The 12,026-nt window shown below is 44.9% G+C and overlaps 1 protein-coding gene across 1 annotated transcript in view; it reads right to left on the minus strand.

Moving 5' to 3' along the window:
• Positions 1-1,352: 1,352 nt before the first annotated feature.
• WDR90 (WD repeat domain 90) overlaps positions 1,353-12,026 on the minus strand; it is a gene marked incomplete at its 5' end in the record, with an annotated part of 63,009 nt that continues 52,335 nt past the window's right edge. The window contains 9 exons of the mRNA XM_083372428.1: positions 1,353-2,406; positions 3,770-3,923; positions 4,566-4,650; positions 6,067-6,186; positions 7,414-7,557; positions 8,120-8,250; positions 9,671-9,851; positions 11,382-11,504; positions 11,611-11,782. Coding sequence (XP_083228554.1) covers positions 2,394-2,406; positions 3,770-3,923; positions 4,566-4,650; positions 6,067-6,186; positions 7,414-7,557; positions 8,120-8,250; positions 9,671-9,851; positions 11,382-11,504; positions 11,611-11,782 — 1,123 coding nt within the window. The 3' untranslated portion in view covers positions 1,353-2,393. The remainder of the gene's footprint in view (positions 2,407-3,769; positions 3,924-4,565; positions 4,651-6,066; positions 6,187-7,413; positions 7,558-8,119; positions 8,251-9,670; positions 9,852-11,381; positions 11,505-11,610; positions 11,783-12,026) is intronic.

A 12,026-nucleotide genomic window follows, 5' to 3' on the forward strand; every position in this document is an offset into this window, starting at 1 on the left:
GGCACGCCAACCCTCTGGAATGAGTTGCCTCCGGAGCTGCGGACGGCCCCTGACCTTCGGTCCTTCCGCCATGACCTGAAGACGTGGTTGTTCCAACTACGATTTTTAATTAGGCTTTTAAATTGTTTTGTAATTTTGTATTTATTGTTTAATTCTCTTTTAAATTTTTTACTCTTACGTTTTTTAATTTTTATTGTTGTGAGCCGCCCTGAGTCCTCAGGGAGAAGGGCAGCGTATAAATTTAATAAAATAAATAAATAAATAAATTCTTCAGGACTGAGCCGGACTGAGCTCTCCCGTCAAGTTTTTAGACAGCCGCAGAGATTGAATGGCACCTCTTTGCTGTCTCTGATAACCCAGCAAGGCTCTGGGTCGCAGTGACACAACCACAGAGCGTAGAGTCGGGGCGCTCCCAAACAATTTCCAGCCCTTTGGAAAAATGGATATAAGATGCAGGAAGCCTGTCCTCACTCAGACCCCCGATTCTTGCCTTGCTTTGTCAACTGTACATAGAGCCCTTTCTTTAAAACTATCCACCATCTAATGAGAATTTGCATACAGAAATTGGGAGCAGGTTAGGAAGCATCCTTAGGCCGGCGGGATGGGAGGGGGAAATCTAAATTGGCCATCACTCCCATCTTTTTTTTCTTTAACCCACGTCTTTAGAAAGAAGGAAAGAAAACTAAGGACCTTGATCTGCTGTTTCCAGAATAAAAAGTGCTATCAAAAAAAAACCCCACAACCTGCTACTAAGATTGTTGGACGAGCAGGCACAAAAACAGCCAGGGAAGTGTCTGAAACTGGAAAGAAGGGGGGCATGTCAATCAACAGCCGTGCTGATTTATCCCCAGCTTGTCAAATACTTAGGATCCTGGCAAGGGCTTGGCAGCACAAGGAAATAACAGCAGAAGACTTAACAGCCAGTCATCAACACCCCAATCTACATCTAAAAAGCCACACACAACAGACACCATACAAATACCATAGAGAATAACCCAAAGAAATTCCCTGAGGATGGGCTCCAGTCCAAAAGCTCGGAAGACAAAACCTTTGATCCTGGTGATCAACCCAGATTGGATGCTGTCAAAAAAACTTCAAGATGACAGCCCTGGCAGTGGGAATGAATCTTTATCCATTTTTTACATTTGACATCCATCAAAAATGGGTGAAACTTTAATCGCATCTTTCTGGCTGTCAGAAATCTTGACTTTTCTGACAATGCCCCATAGACACCTCTGGGTTTGGTCACACAGATAAAAAACGGGACTGATTTTCTTAGATTTTATAAGAGGGAGAGCATTTTGCTGGATCGTCTTTAACAGCTAGACCAGGAGAAAGTAGCAGAGGCTGAATACACAAACCTACTCATTTATTTGGAATATTAAAAATTTAAAGTACAAACAAATCCAATCCTTTTCTTTCATTATAAATTACAAACGAAAACGAGTCCAATGCGAATGTTGTTGCTTCTGTTGTTGTAAGACAAGGTTAAGAAGTGAAAGCAATACCTGTTGCGCTCTTGGTATCTGACCATTACCTGAGGAACAACCTTGTGTCTAAGTTAACCACGCATCCTATAAGCAAAACACCTTATCTTTTCAAATTCTGAGCATAAAATGAGCTGGAGAGTTCCTGATCTTTAAAATATATATTTTTTTAAAAGGTAAACTTGTATTCGTATAAAACCTACTCAGCCGTTAACACTCAGCTGGGTGTCTTTTTGTTTTTTTGTTTGTTTGTTTTTTAAAAAAAATGCCTTTTGTGATTGTTACCGAGAAAATCAGAAGCAGGAACGGGGGAAGAGAGATTCCTTCTCAACTAAACGTTCACTTGAAAATATAACCGGTAACTCTTAAAATCAAAATCTAGTCCTAGGAGGATGGTGGTGGTGGTTTTTTATGTTTATAAAAAAAGGCTACTTTAGTTGTAGAAAAATATGCGAAATATACATATATACATTTAACAGTGCTAAGAGTAAAAGGGACTAAAATCGACTGCAATAGAAAAGCGTCAAAAATTGTGCTGCTCTGTTCCCTGTTTCACAAAAGGACCTTCAATGGGCCAGATACTTTAACTGGGGTTATAGCATTGTAGGTTAAAGCTCACGTTTCTATGGGGGACATCAGAAGCACGGAGATCATTAGTGTGCAATCTGCCCAGCCAATTGGCTTGAGCAGAGCAGTGGCTTGGCCCACTGAATCTGTGAGTCATCCCACTTTTAAGAAGGCGCTTGGATAGATGCCACCTGCCAGTTCCAAATGTGACAAGAAGATCTCTTGCAATTGAGTTGCGTCTGCCAACTGTATTGGGTCAAAAAACCTGTGAGAATCTGCCATTCCCATAACACCTGGCCAAGGTTTTTTTTGGCTCCCGGTTCAAATGGCCTGGTCAAGCTATTCCGCTGAGCTGAAAAAAGAAAGAGATAAACTTGAGTATCTGCGGAAGTATTGGAAATGGAGGCAATCTAGCATCATTACTACAAATGCAAAGAAACGCGGTACAGATAATTTTCAACTTACGATGGACCCCAGAAAAGGTGCTGACATCCTGGATTCGAAGCTGCAATGGCCACTCCGCACCTGTGATCACATGATCCCATTTTGGGCCCTGGGCAACAAGCCCACATTTAGAGCTATCTGCAGAACTCTGTGATCGCATGACTGCAGACAATGGGTTTGCTTAAAAAGAGGGGTTATTTAAGGACCATGGATTTGCCTAACATCCAGGGAGATTTACTAAACGGCTGCCACAAAAAATGTAATAAAATCAGGTTGATCACAGGATAACCTGCTTAACAACCGGCATAATTTATAACCGTAATTGTGGGCTCAATTACAGTCATAAATTGAGAACTATCTATGACCTAAATGACTATGGAGATTCTCAGTCCCAAAGGAGCTTTTTCAAAGACTTCCTTTGTCTTTCCTTGAAAACGTTTCACTTCTCATCCAAGAGGCTTCTTCAAGTTCCACGTTTCTTTGCAGTTGAACTGAAGAAGCTACTTGGATGAGAAGCAAAATTTCTTCAAGGGAAACCAGAGCCCACTTTTCTTTTGAAATAGGACCTTTGGGACTTCCTGTAACCTACAAATAGGGATCCTGAAGCCTAAATAGAAGGGGGAAGGACTCCTTCCAAATTCTAGGTAAAGGTAAAGGTTCCCCTGCACATGCGTGCTAGTCGTTTCCGACTCTAGGGGCCGGTGCTCATCTCCGTTTCAAAGCCGAAGAGCCAGCGCTTGTCCAAGGACGTCTCCGTGGTCATGTGGCCAGCATGACTAGACGCCAAAGGCTCACGGAACACTGTTACCTTCCCACCGTAGTGGTCCCTATTTTTCTACTTGCATTTTTACGTGCTTTCGAACTGCTAGGTTGGCAGAAGCTGGGACAAGTAACAGGCGCTCACTCTGCTACGCAGCACTCAGGATTCGACCCGCCAAACTGCCGACCTTCTGATCGATAAGCTCAGCATCCTAACCCACTGAGTCACCGCGTCCAAATCCTGCATGCTCCTAATTGACTGCTATGCTAGTGGCTAAATCTGCTCTAACTGAGATTCAAGTGTGAACTCTGCTTTAACAGAGACACCTGCCTGCTCCCACCCACCCCCAGGTTTGGGGCGGTTCAACCTGGGGTTAGAAGTCGCAGCTGGTCCAAGGTAACCGGAGATGAGTGTCATTCCAGGGTTCACAAGCAACCATCATCTTAGCATGTTTCCACCGGACATCCCCGGCCAGGGTGATGATGAAGGGGTGGTGGTGGTCTGCACTCACCTGCTCTGGACTTCCCACACCAGGATCTCGTTGTAGGAGGCGGTGAAGAGGCGTTTCCCGGAGGGGGCAAATCTGCAGAGGCCAACTGTGTCATTGTGTCCCCCGTAATCCTCCCATGTCCTCGTGGCACGGTCAATCAGCCTCAGCGTGCATTCTGCGTGGCAGAGAAAGGGACTGGCTAAGAGAAGACACATCTACAGTTGGGTGGTCTGCTGAAATGCCGTAGAACTACAGGGAAAGTAAAACATCAAGGGGACTCTGGCAGCATCATTTCCAGAAGCCATGCCGGCAGATTCCTCCTACCATTCTGGCAGACTTCCTCTTGCTCCCGGCTCTCTCCCTGTCCATCTTTTTGTTATAATATTGATGCAATCTCGTTTTCTTTTTCGCTGTTGGTTCTATTGTTTTAAGAGCCAATGAGGTACCCTGTGACTCATGAAAGCAAGCCAAGCTACAGGCCAAGGACAATGTCTTCTAAAGGATTGCACTGGTTTCTTTTAATTTGACGTGGGACATTAAGCTCCAAATAAAGAAGACAAGTGAAAGCTGCCCGGGGTCTAGATTCCTCTGGGTCTTCTTACTTGCCTCAAGACAACTGCCTCACTTCCCATCCTCCATCACAATTTCAAGTCTGACGCTCTGAAACGGATGCTTGAAATTCTCAGCGTCAAACAGAAGCTCCGCAATCTGATCTGTTTGCACCAATTGCTCTATTTCTTGAGCATCGGTAACAGGCCTGCTAGCCTGCTTTGGAGAGAAAATGACACATAACCATTCCACTGCTCCAGATACGTACCTCTGAAGCCAACAGCTATGGTGCAGGCAACAGGGGACAAGCTCAGCGAAGTGGCAAAGGAAGGCAAGGGAATCTTCTCGATGACCTTCATGCCGTGGGGAGAAAAAAAAACACCCAGAATATTAGTTTTCTTGGAAAGATGAACTACAATTTCCTCAATGTCCTTATTTCCAAATAAGAACATGAAAAGTCTATATGTTGTTGTTGTTAGCTGCGAAGTCGTGTCCGACCCATCGTGACCCCATGGACAACGTTCCTCCAGGCCTTCCTGTCCTCTACCATCTACTGGACTCCATTTAAGCTCACGCCTACTGCTTCAGGGACTCCATCCAGCCACCTCATTCTCTGTCGTCCCCTTCTTCTCTTGCCCTCAACCTTTCCCAGCATTAGGCTCTTCTCCAGTGAGTCCTTCCTTCTCATTAGGTGACCAAAGCATTTGAGTTTTAGCTTCAGGATCTGGCCTTCTAAAGAGCAGTCAGGCTTGATCTCCTCTAGGACTGACCGGTTTGATTGCCTTGCAGTCCAAGGGACTCGCAGGAGTCTTCTCCAGCACCATAGTTCAAAGGCCTCAATTCTTTGGCGCTCAGCCTTTCTTATGGTCCAACTTTCACAGCCATACATTGCAACTGGGAAAACCATAGCATTGACTATACGCACTTTTGTTGACCGGGTGATGTCTCTGCTTTTTAGTGTGCTGTCTAGATTTGCCATGGCTTTCCTCCCCAGGAGCAAGCGTCTTTTAATTTCTTGGCTACAGTCTATATACTCCCCTCCAAAACAGCACGAGAACAAAGATTAGCCTCTTGCTGCATGTGTTAAGAGTAGAAACCCAAGTAAAGTTCTAGTACTGATCAAGCAAAGAAATGTGACTTGCTTGATCAATTTTCATCTCAGGTTCTGCCCCTAATCCTAAACACTAAACACTTGAAGAAGAATTCAAAGGAACTGGGCAGATTCGGAGAAGGGCGAGGTCACGGTTTTACAGACTAAATTCTCTCCCTACAGAGCGTAGGAATTAAGACACATTTAGCTTAAACAAGGCACCAAAGGAATATACGGGTACCACAACCACAACCGAGTCCAAAAGCAAGATATTTGTTAAGTGAGTTTTGCTCCAGTTTACGACTAATCTTGCCACAGTTGTTCAGTGAACCACTGCAGTTGTTCAGTTACTAACACCATTACCGTCTCTACTTGTCAGAAGGTGGTAAGTGGGCATTTGTGCTTCTCTCTATCACAGTCCAATTCTGTGTTGCAACAGCCAATCACAGGTTCTGCGAGTTGCTTCTACTGCTCGGCTGCTGTGTTTTCTAGGCAGGCATCGGAGGCTCTGGCATTGCAGTATGCCCGGCATTCATGCAGGTCGTGGTATAGGGAGGGCACATCAACCTGCTGATGCCCCTTTTCTCCAAACCTGAAGTCTGGAGCGGTGTCATCTAGTAACACTTGCACCCCGCAGATTCAACCACCAACTCTATGATGCAAAGACAACGCGGCGTACCTGTTTCTGTTGCAAGCTGTAAAAGAGGATCTCTTTTTGCAACCCAAAGCCAACATAAGCAATAGTACTTTTATCCCAAGGGCAAAACGCTGCCAGGCTAGGAGGTAGAGGGCTGGGAATCTGAAAAGAAAAAAAAAAGATAAAAAGATCAGACGAGTGCATGCAATCGGGAAAGAGCCCTGGTGGTGCAGTGGAACTTAGCATGCCTTATTGCAGGCTGACTCTGCCCGCTGCCAGGAGTTTGATCCTGACCAGCTCAAGGTTGACTCAGCCTTCCATCTTTCTGAGGTTGGTAAAATGGGAACCCAGATTGTTTTGGGCAAGATGTTGACTCTGCAAACCGCTTAGAGAGGGCTGTAAAGCACTGTGAAGCGGTACGTAAGTCTAAGTGCTATTGTTATTGCTATCTAAGCTGTGGTGGTGCAGTGGTTAGAATGCCCTATTGCAGGCTGGGTCTGCCCACTGCCAGGAGTTTGATCCTGACCAGCTTAAGTTCGACACAGCCTTCCATCCTACCAAGGTCGGTAAAATGAGGACCCAGATTGTTGGGGGCAAATAGGCTGATATTGTAAGCCACCCAGAGTCCAGTAAAGCACTATGAAGCAGTATGCATGCAGTCCTCAACTTACGACCACAACTGAGTCCAAAATGTGTGTTGTTGTGAGACATTTGCTAAGTGAGTTTTGCCACATTTTATGTCTTTTTTCACCACATTTGTTAAGTGAATCACTGCAGTTGTTAAATTAGTCACAGTTGTTAAGTGGATCTGGTTTCCCCATTGACTCTGCTTGTCAGAAGGTTGCAAAAGAGATCATATGAGCCCAGGACACGGCAACCGTCGTAAATGTGACTCAGTTGCCAAGCATCCGAATACAAATCACGCGACCCTGGGGACGCTGCAACGGTCATTGGGTGTGAAAAACGGTCATAAGTCGCTTTTTTCAGCGCCATTGTAACTTTGAATGGTCACTAAGCAAACTGTTGTAAGTTGAGGACTGCATGTATAAGTCTAAGCGCTATTGTTAGCACTAACCAGCCCATATCCAATTCAGGAAGGGCATAAAGAATCATTACTGCCTTTGGAGAGCTTCTGCCGATCAGCAAAGACCCTTTTCAGAAAAGTTGCTTTCATAAGCATTTTCTAAGTATGGGAATTAAACTTATCATTTTACTTAAACAAATGGAGACATACAGAGATAAAGACCAACAGCAGGGAACCCTTCTTAGCTGTGAATTATCTTTCGGAGTAATTCAAGGACCATAAATTGATCCAGATTTGAAACAAGAGCAAGGCCAACATTATTTGCCACATGATGGAAATACTAGAGGCAAGTAAACTATTCTCACCTCAGGACCTGTGGGAGCTGGAAAGCTTAACCAATCGATGATCTCACATTTGTCCTTCAGCCAGTCGGAAATCCAGACACTGACACGTCGATCGGAGCTGGAAGCCAGCCAGAGATCGCTTCCTTCGGTCCCAAGTTCCTTGTACTGGAGAAAAAGTATATGAAAATGAGAATTCCTCTTGCTTTTCTGCATTTGTTTCCCCAGCCTCTTAGCACAGTGCTTATATAGGACCTCAGAGTTTGGATGGTACACGTTTACGAATAAAGCTCTGTCTTCCAATCAAGGATAGACACAAACCTTCAGGACTAGTCACTCAACTCCAGATACAAATTAAGCTAGAGAATCTGCTTGGGGGCATTACTGAGAAAAAGCAGAGGCTGGGTAGAGAAACAGGAAAGGGTAAAACTGGAGGAAAGAGAAAAGAGAAACAATATGGAAAGTCGGGATAGAAATTCTAGTCCCCATGTGTATTGTTAAGTGATGACTACTTGTATTTGTTTATATAAATCCATTTTTGATCTCTTCGTTTGCTATCAATCTCCATCTGGCTTTAACCCACTGTTGGTTCTGCATTTGTGCAGACCACAAAGCTCGGTTATTGGTCTCTAGAATGTTTTTATTTATTTTCCATCCTGTCTCTCTCTCTCCACCTGAATTCCATTTATCTGGTAATATACAGATGCGTAAAACCATTTGCGTGCCTTACCGGTTTTCTGGTGCAATGGATAACGTTAATGGCTGAGGGTCGGTGGTCAGTAAGGACCCTGATGGTCATCCCTGTACGTGGGCTGTTAATGGCAATCAATCCATCCTTGCTTCCTGATAGGATGATTTCTCCTAGAGACAGACACAAGAAGCCACCAGTCAGGGATAGCAAATATACACACATAAACTTGTAACTGTCAACATCCAAATAAAACTCCAGGATCACTTCAGTTCTGAAAGGTCACTGTTTATGGAATGCATTGCATGGTGTTGTCAAGGAAAAACTAACTCTGAGTTTATCAGACACCAGTTCATAGTATTAAACAATGACCTTCCCAGCCAACCCTCACGTAGTCCATGTAAACAAATTCTGTTACGGGAACCATCTGCTTCAACTTCACACCTGTTGGGACGTCCTTGAAAAGTTTCCAGGCTCTCACAATGTTCGGTGGAGCCACAGAAGTTTCGTTTCTCCAGCTAAGCCATTCGTAAGCCCTCCTCCCCGCTTTTTCTAATGACAAGTTAAAACGAAGAGAGGCACGTGGCTGCCAAAGTTTCACCCTCGACCGTAACCTCTTCAGAAATACTTTGGGGAATCCTTTATTCAAGTTCGAAAAACACCAGAATTAAGGCAAAGCCAAGAAGAGAACATTTGATTTCATTTGTGGTATTCTGTTATTAATCCAGATAATCTCTGTGCTATACAGAAAGAGCCGAATAAAAAATAAGGATTAAAACTAGCTTTTAGTTAGACTCATTGGAGAAAGCAATTACGTTTGGAAGAGTTAGCAGTAAAAGGAAACCAGGCCGTCAAAAGAACATCGAAAACTCAAGGAAGTAGTGCAAGATTGGAAGATGTTCAAGGTGTTGGTTACGATCTTTAAGGCCCTACATGGCATGGGTCCGGGTTACCTCAGGGACCACCTGCTGCCGGCATCGACTCCCCTCCGCCCTGTGCGTTCCCACAGAGAGGGCCTCCTCAGGGTGCCGCCAGTCAGGGAATGTCGACTGGTGGCCCCCAGGGGGAGGGCCTTCTCTGTGGGGGCCCCGGCTTTATGGAATCAGTTGCCGGTGGAGCTCCGGATGGCACCAGACCTTCGAACTTTCCGTCGGGGCCTGAAGACCCATCTGTTCGAATTAGCTGGTCTGGCCTGATGGGGATTATGGGTTTTTTAATTGTTTTTAATCTGTATTACTGTTTTATTGGGCAAGGGTTTAATTCTTTTTAATTTTTGTATAGTGTTTTTTGTTTTTTATATGTGCCCTGTGAACCGCCCTGAGTCCTACCAAGGAGAAGGGCGGTATATAAATCAAATAAATAATAATAATAATAATAATAATGTGGAGAGACCCATAGGATTTCCAAAAGTCGAACACAACTGAATGGATCACATCTATCAGTTAGTTAGACAACATCTCCCATCAGCCAGTAGGGCAAGGGCAAAGTTGAGATCTTAGCTTGGGAGTGTTGGAAGAGAGAAAAAGAACCAAGCCAAAGGAGAAGATAGCAAGAACGGTGACGCCGAGCTCAACATTGTGACTTGTCCCCTACCATCTGCAGAATATCCAAGTGCCATTACGGCCAGGGGATGCGGGTGCATTTTCAATTCCATCTCTGTCCGGGAAATGCTGAATAAGCGAATGGTGCCATCGCTATAGCCTGCCACAATATGATGGCTCTCGACCCCGTTGATGGAGGTGGGCACTGGGCTCCAGGCCAAGCACAAACAACTCTTAAAGAGGAAAAAGACCAGGGATTAGCGATGACCTAACCACAACCAGGTGAGAGAAGGGAAGGAATAGTGGTCCCACTTCCGTATCATGTGTGCTGTCAAGTGTAGGAAATCGGGAGTCAGAGAGGTCCAAATGACCACAGGTTTATTGTATGCTAAAGTTCTCGACCAGAATCTGAACTACTAACTACTAATTATTAATAGTCAAAGCAAACTGGCAGTAGATAAGAGTCAATGGAACTCAAGGTGGGCTGGACTTAGACCTCTTCTAGGTCTGAAGGAACTCGAGACTGATGACTCATTTGACCCCTCCCTCAGGCTCAGACTGGTCATCTCCTACATGTAATATTGACAGTGGGTTAAGAAAGGATGAACACAATGGCTTCTGCAGGATCATCTAGAAATGTTTATGTATTTATTCTTTGATTTATATCCTGCCCTTATTTGCACGACTACGGGCAGTGCACATAATGCTCCTGCCTCCTGTTTTCCCCATAACAACAACCCTGTGAGGTGAGACAACGGAACTGGGCCAAAATTACCCAGCCAGCTTTCAGCTCTATGGGAGGACTAGAAACTATAGCTCAACACTTTAGCTATTATGCCAAATTGGCTCTCAATAAATAAATCCTGAAACGTTTAAATCAACCCAGAGGAATTGGGGAGTCCCACAGTAACAAATAAACCAGCTCGTGTAGAACTCAGTTTAGCCACTAGCCAAAACCTGGGACTCTACACTTCCAGGGTAAGCAGCCAATTACCAGCATGCTCAGCTTTCTCCCACTGTCTTCCTTGGCTTAGCTTTGTGACAAGCCACAGAAATGTGGGGTACATTTTCCAGATCTCCTATATGTCTTTTGAATCCCGCACAGCTCCTAGCAACTTCTAGCAAAACATGACTATTAAGATTACTTACTATATGTCTGTTTGTATCCCAAAGGTGCTGTTCAAAAAGCAACTGGACTTTGGGTTTTTTTCCCCTTGAAAACATTTCACTTCTCATCCAAGAGGTTTCTTCAGTTTTGAACCCAATAGCACCTTTGGGACAAACATGACCTGGATGGCTGATCTCAGGCACAAGCAACTAGAACCACTCGTGAATGCCCTCAAGTTCTTTATTGTTGTCCCAAAGATGCTTTTTTAGGAGGCAAATGGACTTTCTTGTTTTTCTTTGAAGACGTTGCGCTTCTCATCCTTCCATTGCCCACCATCCAGAGCTGAAGAAGCTTCTTCGGTGAGAAGTGAAACGTCTTCAAAGAAAAACAAGGAAGTCCAGTTGCCTCCTGAAAAAGCATCTTTGGGACAACCAGGACCTGGGTGACTGAGAATCTCCACAGACATTCTTTACTGTTAGTCACCCATGTTGCAAGAATCTGCTACTTTGACAACATTCCCTTGGAAACGGCCAGATAAGGCTTCAGGGATTCTGGGAAAGGTCAGGCCGGTGCCGCTTTCTGCAGTGTAAGGACTCTCAGCTCACCCTCTGCCCCTTAACGCCTCCTCCAGTCCACCACATCCTTCCAAAGATACCTGATTGAGCACTTGAAACTGCACCACCAGCTCCAGGCTAGCCAGGGACCAAACCCTGACGCTGCCGTCCTCTGCACAGGTAGCAAAATGAGACTCTCCAGGACTGAAGGCCACCTCGCTCACCTGGACCAACAGAGAACAGAGGACAACTGAAAGGGTCGTCTGCACAAGGAAGCAGCTGATGTGATTTTAATTTACCCATGACTGCCAAGGTGCGCTCCAGGCGAACCTTGTTCTTGTGGCCGCTGATCAGCCGGATGCTGGTGTTCTCTGTCCAGTTGATGTACCACAAAGTCCCTGCGGTGGTCCCAACAATGCCCATGTCCATGCCATCATCAAAAGCAGCACTCACAATGGTTCCATCAAGAGTGATTTCCTGCTCCAAGAGAACGGAGTTAGATCTACAAGAAAGAGCCCAAAAGAGAAGAGAAGAGAAATTAAACATATTCCGTCTTAGCTGCAGAGCTGTTATCATCAGGCTTGCAGAGAATAAATCCTTTTGCCTAGCTCACTCACTCACTCACTCACTCACTCTATCTATATACACAAAGTAGAACCTTGATACTCATCGTTAATTGGTTCTGGGACGCACAATGAGTACCAAAAATGATGAGTACCAAACGAATTTTCCCCCTAAGGAATAAT

This window comes from Vipera ursinii, assembly GCF_947247035.1.
Source record: "Vipera ursinii genome assembly, chromosome: 13".
NCBI lineage: Eukaryota > Metazoa > Chordata > Lepidosauria > Squamata > Viperidae > Vipera > Vipera ursinii.